Below are 21,514 nucleotides of genomic sequence, written 5' to 3'. Positions count from 1 at the left end.
GTTTGCCTCTTTTCCTTCTTTTTATTTTTTGGCTCTACATCTGAGAAACCAAGTGCGATTAATGGAGAAAACATCACTGCATTTCTGATAGTTTTAACAGCTGCAGGCAGTTCAATATTTTGACTTGTTTTTTTAATGCTCTTAGTGTTTTCAGCAATATCATAGAAGAGATATTGGAGATAAAGAGGGAAGACTAGCAGCCCCAATATATGTATTCTATCCTACTTTCTGTTCTTATTAAAAAAATAAAAAAAATAATTAAAAAAAAAAAAATTAAGTGGCTGCACTGCATATCTAACACAGTTCTAAAAACTGACAAGTGTGAATTGAAAAGCAAAGTCCTATTAATACAGAGTTGGAGAGTGTCACTGTGCCATTACATATTAAGTCTGGAATGCTCTGGGCCTTGAATAAATCCAAGCAATAAAATAAATGCCACTGAGAATTTTACAACCTGTTCAGTCAATTAAAATATATCTATTTGACTTTTATTTTCTTTGCAGACCACAGATGACATCCTGGTGGCCTCGGCTGAATGTCCTAGCGATGATGAGGACATCGATCCCTGTGAGCCGAGCTCAGGTGGGTTAGGTTAGTCAACTTTTTTATTACTTTCTTTTATTTCATATTTGCATGCTTCAGTCCCCCAGAGTCCCATCTAGTGGGACAGTCCTTTCTTACATAGCAGGGAGAAGTTGAATTGGGGCCTTTCTACACATGGCAGCGTCAGCAGAGGGGAGAGTTTGATATATGTTTTTCAAGAACAATGGATGGGAGCACATTGTTAATCATGATCTGAGCAAGGTTATAGCTTGACTGAGGACCTAAGGCTGGACTGCAAAGGGCACTCTAGAGCCCCTGCAACTGTGTTGTCATGATAAAGAAGGGACAGCTTCATTTAGGAGAAGGATGTTGCAGTTGTTTGTGCCTTAAGCATTTCCCCCAAATAAGGTAAAAGTTCCATATTTCAAACGTCGTATTATGTCAGTAGAGTTCGCTTTGAATTACTGTTTATGGTATGAAATACTGTATAGATAGTAAAAACCTCAAGACATAGAATACAACAGTCTCAAATTTCAAATTGTTTTATGATTTTTTTCTGAGCCAAGACTACTCAGAGTGTACCTTTCACTTCAGAATTTTGACACTCTAGTATTTTCCATGGAACAAAAAATTGCATAGTGATTTGGCCATGTCTTTCCTACTCCCACTGAATAATGAAGATTCAGTACTAATTTTTCTCTGTGATATAATTTTGTACTTACCTTTATATTCAATTAAATACTACATACTTCTCTAAAAATCTGAATGTTTATCACAGATAAATGCAAAACTTCATAATAGCAATCTGAAGAATTACGTTACTCCGTAACCTTTTAAAAATCCCAGAATTACTCCTACTTTCTCTGTTGACTTGGGTTAGCTTTTACCCTTTCTGAGTGAACAGCTTGTGGTACCATATATATCTCAGGTTTTTTTATTCACTTGAATTCTGTGCTATTTGGTAGCACGCCTACTGTCAGTTGGTTTAGGTAATTTGGTAATGTTCAGTACTTGCTATAATACGTAACAGTAAAATAATTAGGATCAATTTGTTGTGCAGTAACATACTTAGTTCAAGTAGAAATCAATTAAATTTGATACTAGTATATTAATGCAAACCACAACTAAGAGCCATCTTAGTACAACAGGAGATCTGTCTATGGTTTTGGGGCAGGAGATATGTATACATAGCCTTAAGACAAATAAAATTTTGCTTCAAATGCAGATGCATGGTTCCTTTTTCAAGTCACATAGCCTAATATCCACATGCAAAAATTATTTATTTAAATTTAAGCAAAGACAGAGACATTTATGACTTATCTGTGTTTGATGGACATGCAAGGTGGCATTTGAGCTCTTCCAAGAACCTAGATATTTATAGATTTTATGAGAATACTTTGGGGTTGATTTCTTTTGCTTTCCAGTAAAAGTATTTCAGACTGGTTTTCAAAATGCCACAAGATGGAATGACCATTCTTAAAACTGAACAGCAATAGGTACACCCACCTTACACATTTTTATATCTCTCAGGAAGACATTTCACTTGCAGAAGTACCAGACATCATGATCACGATATTTAGGAATTGTGATAAGAATTCAGTTTTTGAAAGTTTGAAAATTAATTTCCAGGATATTTTTTTTTTCTGCTCTTTCCTTCTCATTTTCAAATTCTTGAGTTTAACAAGACTGTCATGTCCCATATAAGTCAATGCGGTTGTTCATATGGCTCTGAGGTCATTCATGCCAATTGCTTCCTTGCTTTAGTTAACTTGGGCAGTGCTATTCAACAAATAAAAATGTAGACTACTGGAAATGTAGATAATTTTAATACATTTTTTAAATTTTATAAGATAATTGTAAAACAATACATTAGTTACCTAGCACTAAACAATTTCCCAAGGCCTCTGAGAATGCAGCTGTTGTATTAGAGATGTATTTGTATTGTCTTAGCCTTCCAGCTTGCTGAAAGCCAAAGAAATTTCAGAATAATTCTTCTTTGAGGTTGTTCTGAACTTCAGATATGGGGCTGCAATTTTTGGTAGTCCTGGAACCACACACAGACGTTTAGCTGGTGGGTGCAGGAACGGGAGGGGTGAAATGCAGCTTTCTGACAGGTTATCATTTCTGTCCAAACTATAGTCCAGAGGGGGGAATATGAATGCTAGTCTTCCTGAAAAACATTGCCATTAGCTTTACATCTTGGTGCTTAGCTTTCCTGGCTCAGTTTATCATTCAACATCCAGCTACTCTTCTCATTTTTGTTTATTTCAGAATGGTTTTACTGTTTCATTTATTGGATCCCAACTACTACTCATTTTAAAAAAAGTATGGAATGGCACAGGAAATATGTTCCCCATAATCTCAATTGTTTGGATCACTTTATCTGTCATTCTTCACATCAAAATGTCACTTGTCCTCCCACTCTCAACTCTTAAAAGCTATTAATTTGCCTCCCTCTTCACTGGCCTTGTCCTTTTCTCATATTTGAAACATGAACCAAAAGGGTTACTGAAGTCATAACTTCTAGCATAGTCTCTCTGTAAGCTGTTTTAGTCTTAATCACTTGGTTTTATGAATAAGCTTTCTCCATGAATAGTCTGGAATGTACTGCTCCATCTCAAGAATACTGCAGTCTCCATGTAGATTTGAGCTACTCCTAACAATAGGCTGGACCTTAAAGGAGAGAAGCATAATATTGTTGGCAGTGACAGAATAAGGGGTTTTTTTCTGTTCAGTTGGGATAGAAGATACAAAAAGATCTGTTACTCCATTTAAATTCTTCCCATGGTTCAGTTCAGCTTTTCCCCCTTAACCCTTTCCACAAACCAGAGTTGCTTCTCCACAGCAACCCTTCAACATCCTCCTTAATGCTGGTGAAACTTATGTTTCCTAGCAGATGCTTCTAGGAGACTGAATATATGATGATTAGGACAATTTTACTATTATGTTTTCACTTCGGATGCCGTCGTCTGAGATCCCATTAGATTTCTTCTCTTGCTGCCTGATGGACAGTCATCAAATGGATCCACCTCAGCACAAGAGATGATGGTCTTAGAGCTCTCTGGTCAACATTTTTCTAGCAAGAATAGATTTAAGGGATGGCCAGAGTCCATTCAGTTTTATTGACAGAGCCAAATTGTACGTTTCCACGATGACTGCCCGTAACATACCTATTTCTAACCAAAGTTCTCAGCTCAAAATCAGAGCCTATTCAACAAACAGTTTGAATATGGTAAACCAATATATCATAGAAAATACTGATTATCTAGATTTTACTGATTATCAAGAGTTATGCTTAAAATAGGGCTTCTTTTCTAGGATAATTATGTTACAGTTTGTAGTGGCTAACAAGTCTCAGTCTGCCACCACCAGCTTTGCTTTCTGTGCACCTGTCTTCTAAATAATAAATGGAAAGATGCAATTTGCAACAAATTTCATATGGGACATAAAAATGTAGACCAGATTAGGAGCTGCTAAGCAGCAATCCCATCAACTTGTCTGGAACATAAAGTCACAAAAAATTATAATTGCAGATTTCATTGTGGTATACAAACTGCTAAATGTGCCATAATTGGATGAAGTCATAACAAATTTATTAGCATGCGAAACTTAGTCAACATATTTTGTTTGTGTTATGTTTGGTATAGTAAGGCAACATGTATTGCTTTCACAGGATCTCCACATTCCCCTCTCCTACTCTAAATACTAATAACAACACAAAGAGTAATGATGATTATGATGATGATAACAGTAAAAATAAATAATAGTTTATGTTTCCTCAGCTTCATGTCATAGAGGAAATAATAAAGTTTTTTTGATATGTAGACAAGTTATGAAAAATGTTAGTGGAAACCCATCCCCAGAAAAAGGACCTGGGATGATTTGCTGATTTTACATAAAGAGTTATAAACCTGCAGGTGGACAAATTGTCATTCTGCACATCAGGACTACTGTTCCAGCCTTTCCTGAGCTCTGTACAGAGCTTGGGTTTCTGCTGAGTTTCAGTGAGCATTTGCGTTACACAGTTTATTTGTTCCAGTTACGCTGGGCCGGTATTTTATTTGTTAGCTATTATCCAGCCACTTCTGTAGCTGTTGAAATGTTCCAAAATGCAGAGAGGTCCAAACTGGGTCAGATGAAGTGAAATCATTGAGTTTAATGGCCGGGAAATCTAGACCAGGGAAACAGTCTTACAGTTTTTAGCATACGCATGAACAGTTCTTTTCCTGCAAATTACAGTTAAATCATTCTTAAACTCGGGACTCAACAAAGGTTTAAGTTAGAAATTAGGTTGAAAACCTCTCCTGATGGCACCAGGAGAAATTGGATGGATAGGCATTTTGGCAGTCTTAAAGCCAGAATATATGGTATTTGCTGGTCTTGGAAGTTCTAGCAGAAGAAAACCTTCAAAGTAAAAAAGGGTCTTGTAGAAACAAGCTTTTTTCAGGTTCAAACACGTGTCTTTCTACCAACAGAGGTTCATATGTTGCAAGGCAAGAAGATCATCTCTTGGTCAGCATTTGTCTGGCAGCTCTTGAGTTCTACTTCCCAGGACAGTGTTTGATTTGTGTCATGTCCCGTACTTGTTCTGTGGGTAAATAAGAGAAGAATAGTCAGGACAGAGTTCAGTGATATATACCTACTGGTAGCATTAGTTACCTGTCTTAGCCCTGATTCTTGATTCTGAGGGAGAAACAGGATCGGTTATTTTCCTACATTATTAAGTAAGGACCAATAATAGGGTAGATGCTTATGGACTGATCTTTGAGCATGTTTTCCTACATCTTGGTCAGTCTTATTGCACTGCAGAAAACAGCTGGTGATGGTCAGAAATCTCCAAAGCATCAGTACAGCCAAGAGAGATCAAACAAGCCAGTACCTAAGATAACTCTCACAATTCAGTGACTGCTTTGGGGAAGGCTTTGTCCTGTGAGCAGAACAGGATGAGGCTTTGCATGCAAACTGCTTCCTGTGTATGTATGTACCCTGCTCTGTGAGAACATGCATTGGATAGGTAGAAATGGCGAGAAAACATACGTTCTCAAATGCTTTGTGATAGTTTAGATTTGGTCCCAGCATTGATACCTATTTTTCTAATGGGCAGAGCTGTGAAATATGGACTGCGAATGATTTATGCTGGTTGTTAGAAATTCTGCACTTCGTTTTCTGTCACAAATTATCTCACTGTATTTCTGATGCATCTGGCAGCAAGATAACATTGCAGTAGGAGGTGAAGTGACTCCTATAATTTATACATCACCGCAAGTGCCCTGTTTAATGCACTTCATGGAATTCATTGTGCAAGGAGCTGAAACAAAGAAAAATAAAATTACAGTTAGTTCATAGGGCTACTGTGTTCATTATGGCTTGAGACATAAAGGGACTATTTGTGCCTCAGTCCAATTATCCTGTAGTTCTGTATGCATTTCCAGTATTAGAAAGATTGCTGGGTTGTTCTGAATCAGCCTTTTAACATGCTTAGGTGAAATACATATAGGCATGTCTGTATGAGCTACTACAGGGTGAAAATTATGCTTTATTTACAAACTTTGTAAATGTTAGCACTTATTGTATCTATACATAAAGGAACTGAGGGGTTTCAGATATAGATTCATCTTTCTATAATTAAAGTTAAAATGGTTGTTAAGGTTAATTTTTTTATAAATCATAAAGCCCCCAAAGCAACAGAAAACAATTGTTGCATTTCTCCAAATTATTTTGTGAACTGAACCACTTCTTTGTCAATAGACTGAGCTCTTAGTGTCTATCACTGTGAATTACAAATATGGCATTTCTCATTTGAATTTTATCAGAAAGGTATTGCTCCAAAATTATCTAAGAAAATGAGATTAAAAGTTATGATTGATCCATTGTACCAGCACTGATCTCTACTCTTTGCCAGCCACACCACTGAAATATGGGAATATGAGTAGAGTTGTAGCTTTCCACATAGTCCTAAGGATTTTCATACATTCCCAGTGTCGGGAGCAGCTGAAAACAATAGCATGTGCTGAAAGGGTTTTCTTTCACTCTTACAAATAGTTTTTCAATAGCTTAGAAAATTCTGACTCCTCAAATATGTTCTGTGTAATTTTGGTGGTAGTGGTGGTGTTCACACTCTTATCCGTCCTTTCTTTGTGTAACCTCAACTGGTATGGGGGATTTGTGACAAACATGAAATTTTTTTAAAGTTTATTTTTTAGACACACTTTAATACTAAATGCAGCTATTGTTAGCTAAACATGCCTTTTAAATGTGAACAATTAAGTAAGTACTCCTTGCCGAACATATGTAATTGAAAGAGAGATTTAATACATAGTCTAGAGATGACAGCAGAGGCTAATGCTTTCTAGCATGTTTTAATTGCAGTCACAGTGATATGAACATATCAGAAGGCAGCATATGGATGGAAACTGGGAAGCTGGCTCTTTTCCTGAACATAATGGTTTTCTGTCAATGCAATACCAGCAGCTCACTATGTTCTAAGAAATATCGACGTCAGGTTGCTATAAATCATACAAAGCTCTATGTTAACTTGCACAGCACCTTCGCCACTGGTGCGTAAATGATGAGCGGTTCTCCTTGTGGGTGAACTTTGAGGGTGCATTCATATTCCACTCACAGTTTTTCTGAAGTTGGACATTCTCAATTCTGTAACGTGTATAAGAATGGCAAACATTCATGATGTAAATACTGGGGTAATTATTTGTATGGCAGTACCTAAAGCTCTACTTCATGCTTCAAATGTGTGCAGACAACATGAAAAGACAGTTCTTGTTCAGAAAAATTCATTAAGTGACAATTATTAGTACTGCTTTTATATGTTCAGTGGTTGAGAATTAGACATCTCCACAGCACAGACAAAACCAGATGGTAGTGTTTGTAGTAGTTTGAAGAAATTTTATGAACAACAATTCAAGAAGAATGGGCACATCACTTCGTACTCCTGAAGGAGCGGCCCATGAAAAGAGGCTCTTTTTATTTCTTTTAAAGATGTAAAGCACTGCTTGTGATTCAGTTCTGAAGGTATTTACAGGCAAAGCTGAAGGACATGATCCTGCTATGATACGGAGAGTGGGATGTGAATGCAGAGAAGCAAACCAGGCACTCCACATCACTCATTCACAAACACATGTGGACGATACGTGTCATACCCACTGACTTTGGTGGAACTCCCTAGATTTTTCAGTGCTTGTCTGGAACACAGACAATAAAATCTCCATGAATATCATGTCCAGGTGTAGAAGTAATGCATTAGTAAGAGGCAAATCTACACTCCATGCATGAGATAATGTGAGTGAGAGGATGCAAATGGAGAGCAGATTAGAGCTAAGGGTTGCAGTTCTGTGGGCAGCATTGGAGGAGAGCAGGAGAAGTCTCCTTTCATTCAGCACACACCAAAGTGAAGGAATATGTTTCATTGTTGAGGCTATTTGCAGAAAGTCCCTTGTCTCACAGTCCATTTAATATTCATTCTCTCTTGTTTTCCATCTCCTTCCTCACAACTACATGCATATGCTCTTGAGGGCTTACCTTCCTGACTTTCCCTAGAAAAATTTGCAGGAAACACTGTTGCTCACATATAAGCAGATGCTTGAGCTGTCCTTTTTGCTACCCCCAGAAAAAAAAGCTGACTTACAGCATTAACTGGAGAGTGAGATATGTCCAAAATGACTCCAAAAAAGCCCCTGTATCTAACGAAGTACGAAATTACTGAATAAGGTATTACATAGACCGTAAATAATTAATTGACTGCTAATGCAGGGGTTTTGTCAGACAAAAAAAAAAAAAAAGTGAAATTGGATCCATGACCGTGCTCTTATAAACAAAGCAGTCCTGATTTACAAACTTGTATTCAAGATTTTCAATAATACAACTAAATAAGCCCCAGTTTCTGTGCATGTATCCCTAACATGTGAAAATAGGTTCTAGGCAGTTCTAAATCTTTTGTGATTCTTAGTTGTTAGCCAAAGAAGTAAAGATGTGTGTGCCTTGACAGCCTTCACTATGAGGTGCTTCCACCATTTTCAAAAAAAGGTGTATATCTTTTTAATCTGGAATCAAAGAATCACTTAACTGAAAAACAGTGTGTAAAATACCCAAAATACACACACATATATATATATATATGTGGCTTTGAACTATCATGAAAGATTTTTTAATATATATTTCAATAGATAAACTATATTGTTCATTTATATGCTAATAATCTTTCTTTCTTTCCTTCTTTCTTTTTTAAAATACCAAGTCAGATCTTCTCCATTACATGGCCCATGCTGATCATACCAGCTGAAGTTTTCTGAACTCTGGCAGGGAGCAATCTCTATTTTGTTTTCTAAAGTATGGTCTTGCTAGTTTGGAATAGAAGCACAATACGCGAGTAAAGTGTAACAAAACCAGCACTGACCTGTCCTAATCTGCATCCTGAGAAAGGAATTTGGTTTACAGGTTATTTTGTAAACATAAACATTAGATTTTCTGAAACTAATTAAACAAAGCCAAATAAAGATTATGTGGACTCAAAAGGTTTTTCATGGGTGGATTTCACACACTGACATTGGTTGGAAAATGAGGAAAATTAGTAAATTAGTAATTGCAAAACTGAGGTTTTCGGAAACAGTCAAGTAATTTGCCAACTTGAGTGAGACTTTTGTTTGATTAAATAAGTAATTTTGGAAAGACAGAGGATTTGCTTGCACAAGCGTGAAGTAAATAGCTCACTGAATCTGGATATGATTCCATTAATTTTCATGGCAGCCTGCTTAAAAATCCTAAATTAAAGTGTATAATCCTAAAAATTGGTCCTTTGAATCGAGCTTACGCTTAAGATCAAGACTGAACATAGGTTGTTAAAATAAATGAATGAGTTGTTCTAGTTTGTTTGAAATTAGACGAGGTGCTACTAGTGCCTTGGTTAGTGCAAGGCCATTGTGTTCCTTGAGCTACACTTCATTCTGATTTGATGTGCTGCATCTGGTGCATATATTTTCTTGCATACTGTATTGTGGAAGCCAGCAATATTGAAACTGTTTCTTGTCACTTTGTAATGCATATTCCTTGAATTTCCTCTTTTTGTGGAAAGAAACCCCTTTTTCTCAGGATTATTTATCATCCTTGTTTTTATGGACCCAGTAGCAGAAGAAAGACAATATTTTGCAAAGGTATGAAATAGTTTATAGTCAAAATACTGCCCTGAATTAACATCATAATGCTCAACTTCTATGCTAAGGTTTTCTCAGAGCAAATTTGAACAATACGATGTTAAATCAGGTCCTTAAAATTCTATAGGAAATTTGCTTTACGTCGCTACTATTTGGAGGAAGGACCAGCCAGGAAGATGGGAATCTGAGGCAGCCACCTCTAGCAAACAGGGAAAATACAGTTTTGCTAAGGAAGTGGGAAGCTGGCTGCACTGCATGCAGGACACAGGGCAGAGGCCAGTGCTTTGCCTCTCTCAGTCAAATGACACAGGGCACTGTCTATTCCAGTGCTCTTTTGCAGTTCAGTTTTTCTGCATTTAAACAGGGAATTACAGGTATGCAAGCAAACCATTGTGCTTCTAGCTAACCATTTGCAATACCTGATAAATTCCATTAATATGGGCTTACAAAGTAGTTGGCATATGCCAGCTGCAGCTTATCAACTAATAAGCATGTTAACAGACTGCTGGCACTGAACAGGGTTGCTTACCTCGCTGACAGGCAAAGGAGATAAGGGCAAATGGTAAACATTTGCTGGTGTTTTCTAGTGATCAGTACAGCATGAATTTTCATTATCTCTTGCATACCTAGTAGGAGGACCATTGCTGCTAATTTTCAGCCACTTGCTAACACCTAATTGAAACCTCTGCGGAAACACTGGGGGTTTTTAGTGTGTGACTAGTCATTTAACAGCCTTCGAAGTGGCAGGTGAATGCTGACAAGTTTGAGAACTAGGTATTCTCTACGGATATTGTTCATAAATGGAAGCAGAAAAAATTCAAGGCAAAAGTAACCTATAATGAGGATGCATGTACCTGAAATAGTCTAACCTTAGGCTATCTCCTTCTAACTATGTAAAAACCTGAATGAAACCTTGTTCTGCTGTGTTGACATGCTATTCTGGCCCATATGTTTCAAAACCAGCACTTTTCCTGAGGTTAGGAGCTATGGTCTAGATTTGGGACTTTGACAGTTTAAATGTAAACTGGCTTAAACAGTAGATTCTGATCTAGATACAGCACATGTTGTGAACATACCCTTTAAAAAGTTACAGTAAAGGGATAAATGAAAGGAAAGGTGAAAGCAGCAAGAACATCAGAATCATATTCCAAAATAAGGCAAAGCTTTACAGGTATCTCAAACTTTTTTCCTTGTGCTAACATCAGAGACACCAGAGTTGTTTTATAGACTATGATGAGAGAAGCAAAGAAAAAAAAAGGCAGTCTTATTCATTGAAATAATTTTATCATGAGAAAAAGAACACTGATTACGTCAAGTGTAATTTGTATCAGTCTTGAAGTTCATCTACCTTTCTCTTCCCTCCCTGGAGAAGCGTGTAAGGTATTGGCAGTAATACAATTCAGGTTGAACAAGTGTAGCTATACCTGCAAGTTGTATCCAAGCCATTGTTTAGCAGGTGCAGTTTGGTATTTGTAGCGGTCGCATTTTCAATGTCTGTGCATGTATATTCTGGATGTCTTGAAAGCCTGGCCCCTTCTTTTCCCAGGCATATTATCAACTTTGTCAGTAATGGATCTGACTTGATGATAGTATTTAGAGCAAATTGAATGCAGTGTGCTTTCAACTCCAGCATTCAAGCCATATATATAACGTTTGTGGCACAGACATTTATATGTTCATGTAGTAGCTGCTTAGTGAAGGAAGACAGTCAGGGAATCACCCACAGTTGCAAAGATGGGTGGGTGTCTGCACCTCCAGCTCATTTCATGAGTAAGAATCACTCCTTGCTCTGCAGGCCAAGCCATCAGATTACTCACTCTTTACAACTACATGTTGGTGTTCTCTTGCAGAAAAGCGATTCCTAGATGAGGTGGTTTGGGGTTTTTTTTGCTTTTTTTAAATGAGATTATAATGATAAAAATAGTAAACAATGAAACCTTGGTCCTGCGAAGCTCAGTAGCAAAGATTTCAATATGTTCAGTGAGGCCCAAATGTCACTGTTGCTAACACTGGAAGTTTTTGGTACAATGAAGCCAATCTTACAGTTAGCTGCCACCAAAAATTTGTTTCCAGTGTCCCTGTCCTTTTCTTGACATAAGACTGGTGTTCACCTGAGTCTTCAGGGAGCTAGAGCTGCATGCAACTAACAGCAAAAGATACTGGTTTAGTTGTCTGAACTGGTTCCCCACAATTACAGCAGCTTAGTTCTAGCTTGAAAACATGCTATCAGTAATGTAATATTTGTGATTTGTCTTCCCTATGCTACCTTATTTGCAAAAGCATTTAATTTTTTTCCCACTTAGGAATACTTCAGTTTTAGACTACCCACTGACTCTGCTGATCAGTCAAAATTTCTGAAGCAAAGTAACAAATTACCAAAGATTTTCCTGAAAACACACAAAACCAAGACAGATTACTTAATGTAGAAAAGAAAGAAGCGCAAGTGCAAAGGTGGGGACAGGTAGGACTGATAGCTGTAGTGGTAAAAAGAGAAAGATCCATATTCAGAGGGAAGGAATACTAAAGGAGGAGCAGTACAAATGAAAATGTTAAAATATACTAATAAAAAGGGTAAGAGCACAGGGTTGAAGACTGCTAAAAATATTAAGTGGTATATTGGTTTACATTTTCCATTTTGTCTAAAACTAAATTTAGTTTTGTGGAAAATGTTTTCATAAAAGCTTCTTATTAAACTGTATGAAATATTCCCCTCAGCTCTGCAGAGCATATTAACTTATAAAACTCATTGATTTGGTATGCTCTATCAATTGGCACTGTGCTACCAACTAACCTATCTCCCTTTAGACTTATGTTGACATTTAAAAAAGATTGAGACAATAACCTTTCCACCTCTCAACCACGGGAAAAAAAATGTAACTTGAAAAACCTGCAGTCCTAAGGAGTTGGTAGGATTTGTAAATGATTTGAAGTTAATATATGGCAAATCATTGCACTTGGAAATAAGCACTCTATTCTGTGCAGAGACAATGTTTAGCTTCTTAGCAAAACAACCTTTTTAGCAAAGGATGGTGTTTCACTGCCAGACTATTTTTAAGACTAGCTAAGTTAGTTAATGTCACTTTAGAGGTATTTTAACACATTATGTCTTTCCTACCTGAGAGCCTTCTAAATTTCAATTTATAGGAAGAACCTGAGCTTGCGCACCAGAGTAGAACAGATACCTTAAGAATTTTTTCTTAAACACATTTGAAAGTCGGCTATTGTCTTGCTTTCTCAAACTCAGTGTCTGACGGATTTCTTAGAGCAAATGCAATGGTGCAAGTTGGAGATGGCAAATGTAGCTACTCTCCTCATAAGCACCACACCTCTCCACCACATTACAGTGTGTTGTAGTGCAGGCCTCTGCTCCCGTTCTCTTTAAATCATGAAACCATTACGATCATGGAGCGTGAATGTGTGTTCAGCAATGCGGCTGGTTTTGTGGAAACTCTGTCACATGGATTAGATCATGGCTTTGGATATAGACTGTTCCAAGTCTGATGAAAGTGTGTCACTGAGCTATAGCAGCCACATGTGGAACCATCTCATACTCATTCCCTCCCATGGCAACTCAGTCATTGCTGGACATCCCCTGGGGAGCCAGTTCTTGCCTCCCCTCAAGAGCAGCTGGAGGCTGGCTAGCAAGGGAGCAGGCTGAGATACCTTTGTATTCAGACCAGGGTGGGTTTGAGGTTAGTCTTTTGCACAACTTTACGGCAGATCCTCATCCTGGTTTTGCAGCTGGGGTGCATCTATCTCACTGGTTCATCAGAAGAAGCACTGAGGTTTGTTTTTCATGTGTATTCATTGTAATGAGATGTTGAAATTGCAGTGAGCTCAGAAACCAGTTCACCAGAATCCAACAATGCTACAGAAAGTCGACCACAAACAGGTCTACAATGATAGCACACAGAGTGAAAATTAATATGTGTCCTGTAAATAACTGCCTTCATGCCTCATTGCAAATGCAGTACTTAAACATTCTTGTCTTATGAGTAATTTCGTATTCACAGTTTGTGGGAACGCATAAATGTAAAACCAGGTTTGGGGTCCTTTTGTTGGGTTTTTTGTTTTGTTTTTAAATCTGCTAATTTCAATTCACAAACACCACGGGAGCCTGCAATTCCAATTTTCTTTTCACAGTATTAATGAAAACCGGGCACTGAAAATAGTCTGATTTTTCCCTCTAAATTTTAAACCACTTAGAAATACAGTCAAGAATAATAACTTTCTAATCCATTATTACACAATGTAAAACTGTGCTCAATTGCTATTATTTCATGGAAAGTTTTTCGTAAGTGGTAGGAGAGGCTTTTAAAAATCAGTTTCTTCTAAGCTGGTCTTTGAGGCAATCCAAAAAGTCTGGGTTTATGCTTGTTGAGAGGAAGAGTTGTGCATCAGAGAAGTTGTTTTAAGAAGGGATCATTGCACCACAAGAGGCCTTTTGTTTCCTCTCACTGTTATGGCATGGTCTGACCATGATCACAGTCTTTATGATTTCCCTTGTTCCTAAACAAACCATCCTCAACTTACTACAGATTGTTTACGGATTTGAGATTACTTTTTATTCTTAAAAATGAAAGTCATTTTTATGACATTTAATCGTAACATTCACCTATAAGGTATTTCGCTTCTCATTCAAACTTTATCCGGGATGAAGTTAGTATCTTTTTGATGCTGCAGACACTAAGAGACTACAACTGAGTAGCAGACAAAATTACCAATAGACGTACCTCTGCTGCTGTACCAGGAGCCAATGACTCTGCCTGGTTCAGGTACCAAGATTCTGGGAAGAAAATTGCATCATGCGTTTCTCAGAGTTGTGAAGCAAGGACCAAGATTTCTGTTAACCTTATAACCTTCACTTGCTCTCCATTGAGATCATCTCCATTGTCCCTTGCAATAGTTCCTATCTTGCAGGGGAAAAAAAATCCAGGTAAATTCTGCTTGCGTACTCCAGTCTTAGTCAAATAAGGGTCCTACTTAAATAGAAGGCAGCTGTTTAGCAATGTTATGGATGGGGATTTCTTCATTTACATAGATTTCAGAAGTGTAGGCTGGCCTTTCCCCAGTGGCCTTTTCCTCCTTGTCTCAGCATAGGACACTTGCTTTAGCATGTGCTCCATTAGCCTTTCCTGCCTAAAATGCACCCAGACAAACCCATGTGCTTTGTAAAACTTTCCTCTTATTTCCTCATTTGTCTTGAGAGGCTCTGCTAGGTTAAAAGCTTATTTTAATGTAAATGGAAGAAAAAATAGCAAGAAGTCATTTCCCTTGCTGAACTGCTCCTTTTACTGATGTCCAAACAAATGTAACAACAGATGCTTTGAAAATGTAAGTTTAAATAACATTAATGAAGTGGTTGAATATTCCTCAGACAGATGGGATAAATGAGATAATTGTGAAAACATTCTTAAAAATAAAAGGATGCCATCAAGTGAAAGGCAGGAGTTTAGGTAACGTTGAAAAATATTCCTTACATGTTTTTTTAGGTTGCAATGTTAAAAGAATGTTTTCCTCTGAGCAAGCTGTTAAGTGTCATTTAGTAGACATTAATTGTAAAGTTAGTTGATGGCATTTGGCCCAAATGTCTGTAATTTAAAGAGAAAGACCAGCTGTTAGTGTATCAGGTATTGACAGAGTTTATTCAGTTGCTTCTGTTATTTCTCAGACAGAAATTAATTTCCTGAAATTGCATACAGTAAGGTAAGACTTTGTCTCGTTTTCATTTGCTATGGAAATACTCAGGAGTCTTTGTTCTGCAACAGTGCATTGTCTCATGTAAAACAATAAATGACACCCTACGTGTAAAATAATTTCCATTTTCTACAATAGGTGCAATGAAGAAACAGGATCTAAAACAGTCACTGACTACTTTGGGATTGACCACATTTCTTAGTAGGGTGACATCTACTCTGAAATGAGAAAAAAGCTTCAAGCTTTCTGAAGCGAAACTTCAAGATATCTTGTGTAGTCATAGAAAATACCAATTGTACCAACTTGTAACAACTTTGAGAGGGGGGAAAAAAAAAATTAAAATACTGTTTGACACAAATGAGAGTTTTCTTGAGTCTTACTGTGGTGCCTCTGTTCTTTCAGCCAAATAAAATGTCACCTTCTTTAAGCCTATGTGGGATAACTCCCAGAAAGTGGTGTTTCAACAGTAAGAACGCAAATCACCGATAAATAAATGATGAGTAATACCAAGGTGGCGAGGGAACTTAGTTCTTTTGGGGGTTTGTGGCTTTTTTGTGGTGTTTTAGTATTCATAGGTCAATTGTAGATGTCTGTAGGTGGTGGCTGCTTTTAATTCTGGTTGTCCAAACTTGTTGCAGTTTTTGACCGGTGTTGATAGTTTGATGCATCCTTAAAATCGTTAAGCATCCTTAAAATCGTCATCTTCCTATTGCGTCTTTACAGTGCAAAAAAAGTGACTGTGGGGCATAGTGTGCTTTCATGCACTTTGAGCAAGGTGCTTCTCTAGTACACTTCAATAAAATACTAGTTGTAGGCAAGGTCTGTTAAAGCTAACATAATGAATATATTGTAAAACTAGTGTTTAATAATACTCTTAGTTAACATTTATATTTTACTGACTGCATTTTTAGCCATGCATAATGATTTAAAATGTGGTTTCTATAAGCCAGCCTGGATGCTTAATGAGAGTGTTCTGCGCTGCTTGGTGGGAAACCCTGGTTCACTTACTGCTCTTTTCTTGCTCCTGAGCTCAGCCAAGCCTGGCAGTGCTGAGAGTATACGGCCTCTCAGAAGTTTGGAAATGCTGGTATAATCAGAGGAATATTGCATAGGCCCAGGTCACTTCATTTTTGTCTATGACACTTACTAAGTTACAGAAGATCCATCTCAACTATTGCCACTTAAAGCAATTCTGTACAAAGAACTGCTTCTCCTTCTACAAAATGCTATAAAGAAAGATCATGGGAAATGCATAAGCATTGTGTGTCCTGTGAGCACTTAACCTAGAAATTCCTCCTGGAATCAGGCTTTCATTCCACATGGCTGTGCAAGGGGACAAAATGTGCCAGACAATATAATAGTTCCTACCAAGAAGATTTTACAGTCTTCAGACATAGGTCAGTTCAGTTCATACCACAACTGAAAAGACCAGAGTCTGGCCTGAGAGGTGGGTTCTTAGAAGGCTGAGCCCTTGGTTTGTGCAATTGGAAATTTTATTTCTGGCCATAAAGCATTGCTTGAGGGAATGTCTGGTATTGGTGTCAATGGCAGAAAGAGGGAATGGGAGAAGTTGAGTGAAAAAGTGTTCTGAAGTTTAGCCACATTCAAGGAGGACTCTGAATTAGAAAAGAGAAGGTAGAGTTGGATAGCTCTCTAAAAGTAATAAAAGTAAATTTATTGTAAATTGATTTGAAAAAAAATGTTAGAAGGAAAGGAGAAGTTGAGAGGCTTGCTATAGGGAAGTCTAAAGGAGACCTGAGGAGGATACCTTATTTGTAGCCAGCTTACTGACTGCTATCACTTATTATTGGGGGAATTTTGATTTTTTTCCCCATTCTGTTTGGTAGTCTGCCTTATCATCACTGTCTTCTCAATTAGTACTATAGTGTCATTTGTTCTTTACAGAAGGAGAGAAAGAAAGGGAGGGAATGGAAGAGGGATATCCTTTCCTCACAGATGTTCACGTTCTGGCTTTTAAATTGTGGCATGTCCGTTACTTCAGATTATTTAGGTGCTCTTTGCTTAATAACAGCATTTGCAGAAATTATAATTTTGAAAGCTAAAATGATATTTTCTTGCTGTCCTCTTCCTTGTTTAAAAGCCTGTTTACTTGTGCTGACAGACATGAAAATGGAATGGGCTGCAAACCTAAAAGTTTTTGGACCAGTGGAGTACATTGATAGGCAGTCCTGACCTAGTGAGGGCAATTAGAAAGATGCATGTTTGTAGCAGGTAGATAGAGTAATTCCTCAATGTGCAAACTCAATAATAACCTCTCCCTTATTTCATTATCTACCTACAGCAAATCCTACCAGGGCAGGAGGAGGAAGGGAGTACCCTGGCTCGTCCGAGGTGATTCGTGAATCCAGCAGCACAACAGGCATGGTAGTTGGGATCGTGGCAGCAGCGGCGCTGTGTATCCTCATTCTCCTGTATGCTATGTACAAGTACAGGAATCGAGACGAAGGATCGTATCACGTAGATGAGAGTCGAAACTACATCAGTAACTCAGCACAATCCAATGGGGCTGTGATCAAGGAAAAACAGCCCAACAGCGCTAAAAGTTCCAACAAAAACAAGAAAAATAAGGATAAGGAGTACTATGTCTGATCTCAACATCTAAAAGAACGCTTGTATAGAAATAGTCTTCATTTTATCTGAGACATAATACAAACTTATTTACTTTACTTTTTATGAAGCACATTCAAAAACAAACAAACAAAAAAGACAGGGAATGCAATCAGAAAGGAAAGACTGTTTTTAAAAACAAGCATTTCATGCTCTTGTTTTTCAGAAACAGGAGCTGATAAATTCCCTAACATCCACAGTGTTTTCATTTACTCTGCCTGTCTTTATGTTGCTGGAACATTTCTGAAAGACAATGATGACACCACGCATTCATAAAGCAAGGAGTATTACTACAACATCAAGGCACAATATGAAACAAAACAAATTAAAAAAACAAAACAGGAAAAAAAAAGAAAAAAGAAGCTACCTATGATTCTGGATTTAGCCAAAGTGCTAGCGCTTTCTTGAGAAGTAAGTTAGTCTTATTGTCAGAGAAGACTGTCATTATATATGGTGACTCAACAAGCAAACATAAAGAGTTTGCCGTCTGGTGCAGTGAAGCAGTGATTGGAAACTTGCATTTGAAACAAAGTGCTGGCTTTTCTGAAGACTTACGTAGAAATACTTTCAAAAAGCCCCTTTCTGGTTGTGAGGAAAATAGTACGGAGGCCTTATTTTCAAAAACAAAAACAAAAATCTGGAATATAAGGCACATTTCCACAAAAAAACAAAAAACAAAAAACAAAAAACAAACAACAAACAACAAACAAACAAAACACAAACAAGAGGGCATAGATGCAATCATTGGGAAATTTTCATGCACGCTTAATATGTTATTACATATGTTTATATAAAAACACATCTATATGTGCTTTCTGGACTGTGATAAGTGATGTTTTATAGCCTGTTGTATAGAAAATGCAAACTATATCTGCTCTTCAGCCATTTTTGGTAAACTCAATGTTATAAGTGTTGCTAGGTATAGAGAGTTTTATGACATCTGGAGCAACAGACATCCTTCAGTTTTTTTGCAGCCATTATAAATTGTCCCAGATTTCTTCCCCTTTTTTTTTTTTCTTTTTTTTTTTTTTTTAATTTACAGTGTAGTGGTTATACTAAGGGGGATGTGTATGAATGTATATAAGAGTCAGCTAATTTTTTTCTTACCTGTACAGCCTCTATTCTGTTGCAATTAAGTTTTAGTAGTTTGTATGAAAGAAGTGGACTAGAAAGCAAAAATATATCTCTACTGTAATTGTCTTCTCCCTCCTATCCCCATCTCTTGCTCCTGATATGCATCAATGAAGTTGATCAGAATGGCCAGTTTTCCTAGAAATACACATTCATTAATTAGCTAAATATGTAGTGACTTAAACTGGCCTTTGGCTTCCAGTCAAAGCTTCACTATTGGAGAGCATGGTTTGCCTTACAGAAACCTTGTTCTTAAGAAATTATGAGAATGATGAGTTTCTTGAGAATCTTAGGAAGTATCATATAGTGTTTATCTGGCATTCAGTTATATGAACGACAGCTTACTACAGCATTGGGTGGTAAAAGATCTTAAAAGACCCATTTTAATTATCCAGGCTGATTCTACTGTGGAATTTACCCCTTTCTCCAAAAAGGAAATAATCTTGAGATGCACGATAGTATTTTTCAATGGCGGGCATTTTGACATATGAAAAAGTATTTTTAGCTAAGTTGATTGTGTAGTATTGCAAGACATCATAACCAGAAAAATATGAGTTCATCTTGTTTTAAAGTAACACATAGCTTTTTCTGCATATATAAAACATTAATGCATTTTTGTTAAACATATTAAATATAATGCTGTAATTTACATGTTAAGGTTTTTTTCTAGTATTATTTCATTAGGTTCACAGCAATAAATCATATCGTAACATTTTATTTACATGGAAGTTCAAAGGGAATACATTAGATAGAAAGGGGGTAGTTCAATAGAAATCAACCAAATCATTGGAAGGCCTCCTGGGAGGTATGTAGATGTTCACACTTTACAGACATGAAGGAGGAATTTAAAATTAGCTTTAAACAGCAGGCACAAAACATTTTATTGTGTGTTATTCACTGTAGCTGATGAAGAAGGCTGGAAACTGGTACAGCTATCTATCTGGGAGTCAGAGCACTTTAAAAATTACATGCAGCTGACATGAAAACACCTCTCTTGAAGGTTGCCAACCACGTCGAGGTGTGTCATGTTGCATTTGTAAAACAATTTTTAATTTTCATTAGCATTTACACAAAAGTGAGAACAGGTTCACAAAATCGGTCTGATGTTCATTTATTAGATTGTTGTTCACCTGTGGCATTCATAATTTCTCCCACCTTTACAAGACGGCTGTACTCAGGGAACAGCAGGGTCAGGTATACTGGAGGTCACTGCTGGAAGCAAGAGACTTCAGCTGGAGGGGGGAAAGAAGAAGTTGAAAGCCAGGTGGAGGTCAGATTTCAGTGCTTGAAGATACACAGAAGAACAAGAATAATCTGATGACAGGAGACTGGACATGACGAAATATGGTTTGGGTGAGATGAAATGGTCTTTTCTGCTTGGTATTGACTTCATTAATGAAATAGCACGGTCAGGTCAATTTCCAGGCAGTTTGGTAGATTAATCTTTAACTAAATCCATACATCAAGGAAAAAAAGATCTGCTACTACTATAATAAGCAAACACAATTTTAACACTCTGAAGGTTCTCCTTTTTCCTCTTTAATTTCATAATTTAACAAAAAACAAATATGGATGTATCAGAAGTGCCAGCAAGTGGATTTAAAATTCCTTTTGTTTAAAAACAGCAGCAACAACAAACAAACAGACATAAACCAACTACCTAACATAAAATTGGATCCTTTCTCTATAATAACCTAATTTGTTTGACTGAGATGGCTTCATTTCTATGACTGTATTGTGTTGCCTTTTTTAACAAAACACTAAATAACGTGTGAAACTTTCAACCCTAAGACATCGAAGAGAGGCCCAATGCCCCTAACCTTATAGTGCTTTCTGTGATAGATATTTACGATTTTTTTATTTGTTGCAAGGCCAATTTATTCATTATATTGGAAATGCTAAGCAAGTGGAATTTACTGTTTTGTTAATAAAAATGTTTCTTAATACAAATGATGGCTTGTTTCTTCTCTGGCTCTTATATCTGGAGTACCTGTTCATCTTAAAGTGGTAAAAAAAAAAAATGGTAAATTGGTATGAAGTTACAGACATTCATGTCAAGAAAAAAGTGACCACAGAGCTCTTTGTACACATACATGAAAACCTTCTACAAGTCTGGTGTTCAACTGGCCCGGTTAGAAAAATATGAATTACAGTAGTGCATTGTTTGGTTTTGCATAGCATTACTTCATTTGAAATTTCCTAGCTTTTATTTAAAAAAGAAAACTAAGAAATTAAAACTTGATGTTCCCCTTCCCCTATAAATGAAAAAAGAATTCCCTTCCTTTTCTGCCACTTTTTTTTTTTTTCTGCTGGAAAGAAGATGGCAGAAGGTGAGGTAATGGGATGAAAATTTA

General features: G+C 37.1%; 1 protein-coding gene across 33 annotated transcripts in view; it reads left to right on the top strand.

Moving 5' to 3' along the window:
* The window catches only part of NRXN1 (neurexin 1), a 740,630-nt gene extending 719,533 nt beyond the window's left edge, over positions 1–21,097 (top strand). For 22 of the 33 annotated variants that reach the window (XM_074897426.1, XM_074897419.1, XM_074897417.1 and 19 more), the window contains 2 exons: positions 504–591; positions 17,704–21,097. In XM_074897426.1, the coding sequence (XP_074753527.1) occupies positions 504–591; positions 17,704–18,011 (396 nt within the window). In that variant the 3' untranslated portion in view covers positions 18,012–21,097. The remainder of the gene's footprint in view (positions 1–503; positions 592–17,703) is intronic. The other 11 variants (XM_074897427.1, XM_074897425.1, XM_074897411.1 and 8 more) reach the window with 3 other exon arrangements.
* The last annotated feature ends 417 nt before the right edge of the window (positions 21,098–21,514 follow it).

The sequence above is a fragment of the Athene noctua genome, chromosome 1 (genome assembly GCF_965140245.1).
Source record: "Athene noctua chromosome 1, bAthNoc1.hap1.1, whole genome shotgun sequence".
NCBI lineage: Eukaryota > Metazoa > Chordata > Aves > Strigiformes > Strigidae > Athene > Athene noctua.
The sequence above is the reverse complement of the archived record's forward strand: the minus strand, read 5'-3'. Positions and strand labels throughout refer to the sequence as shown.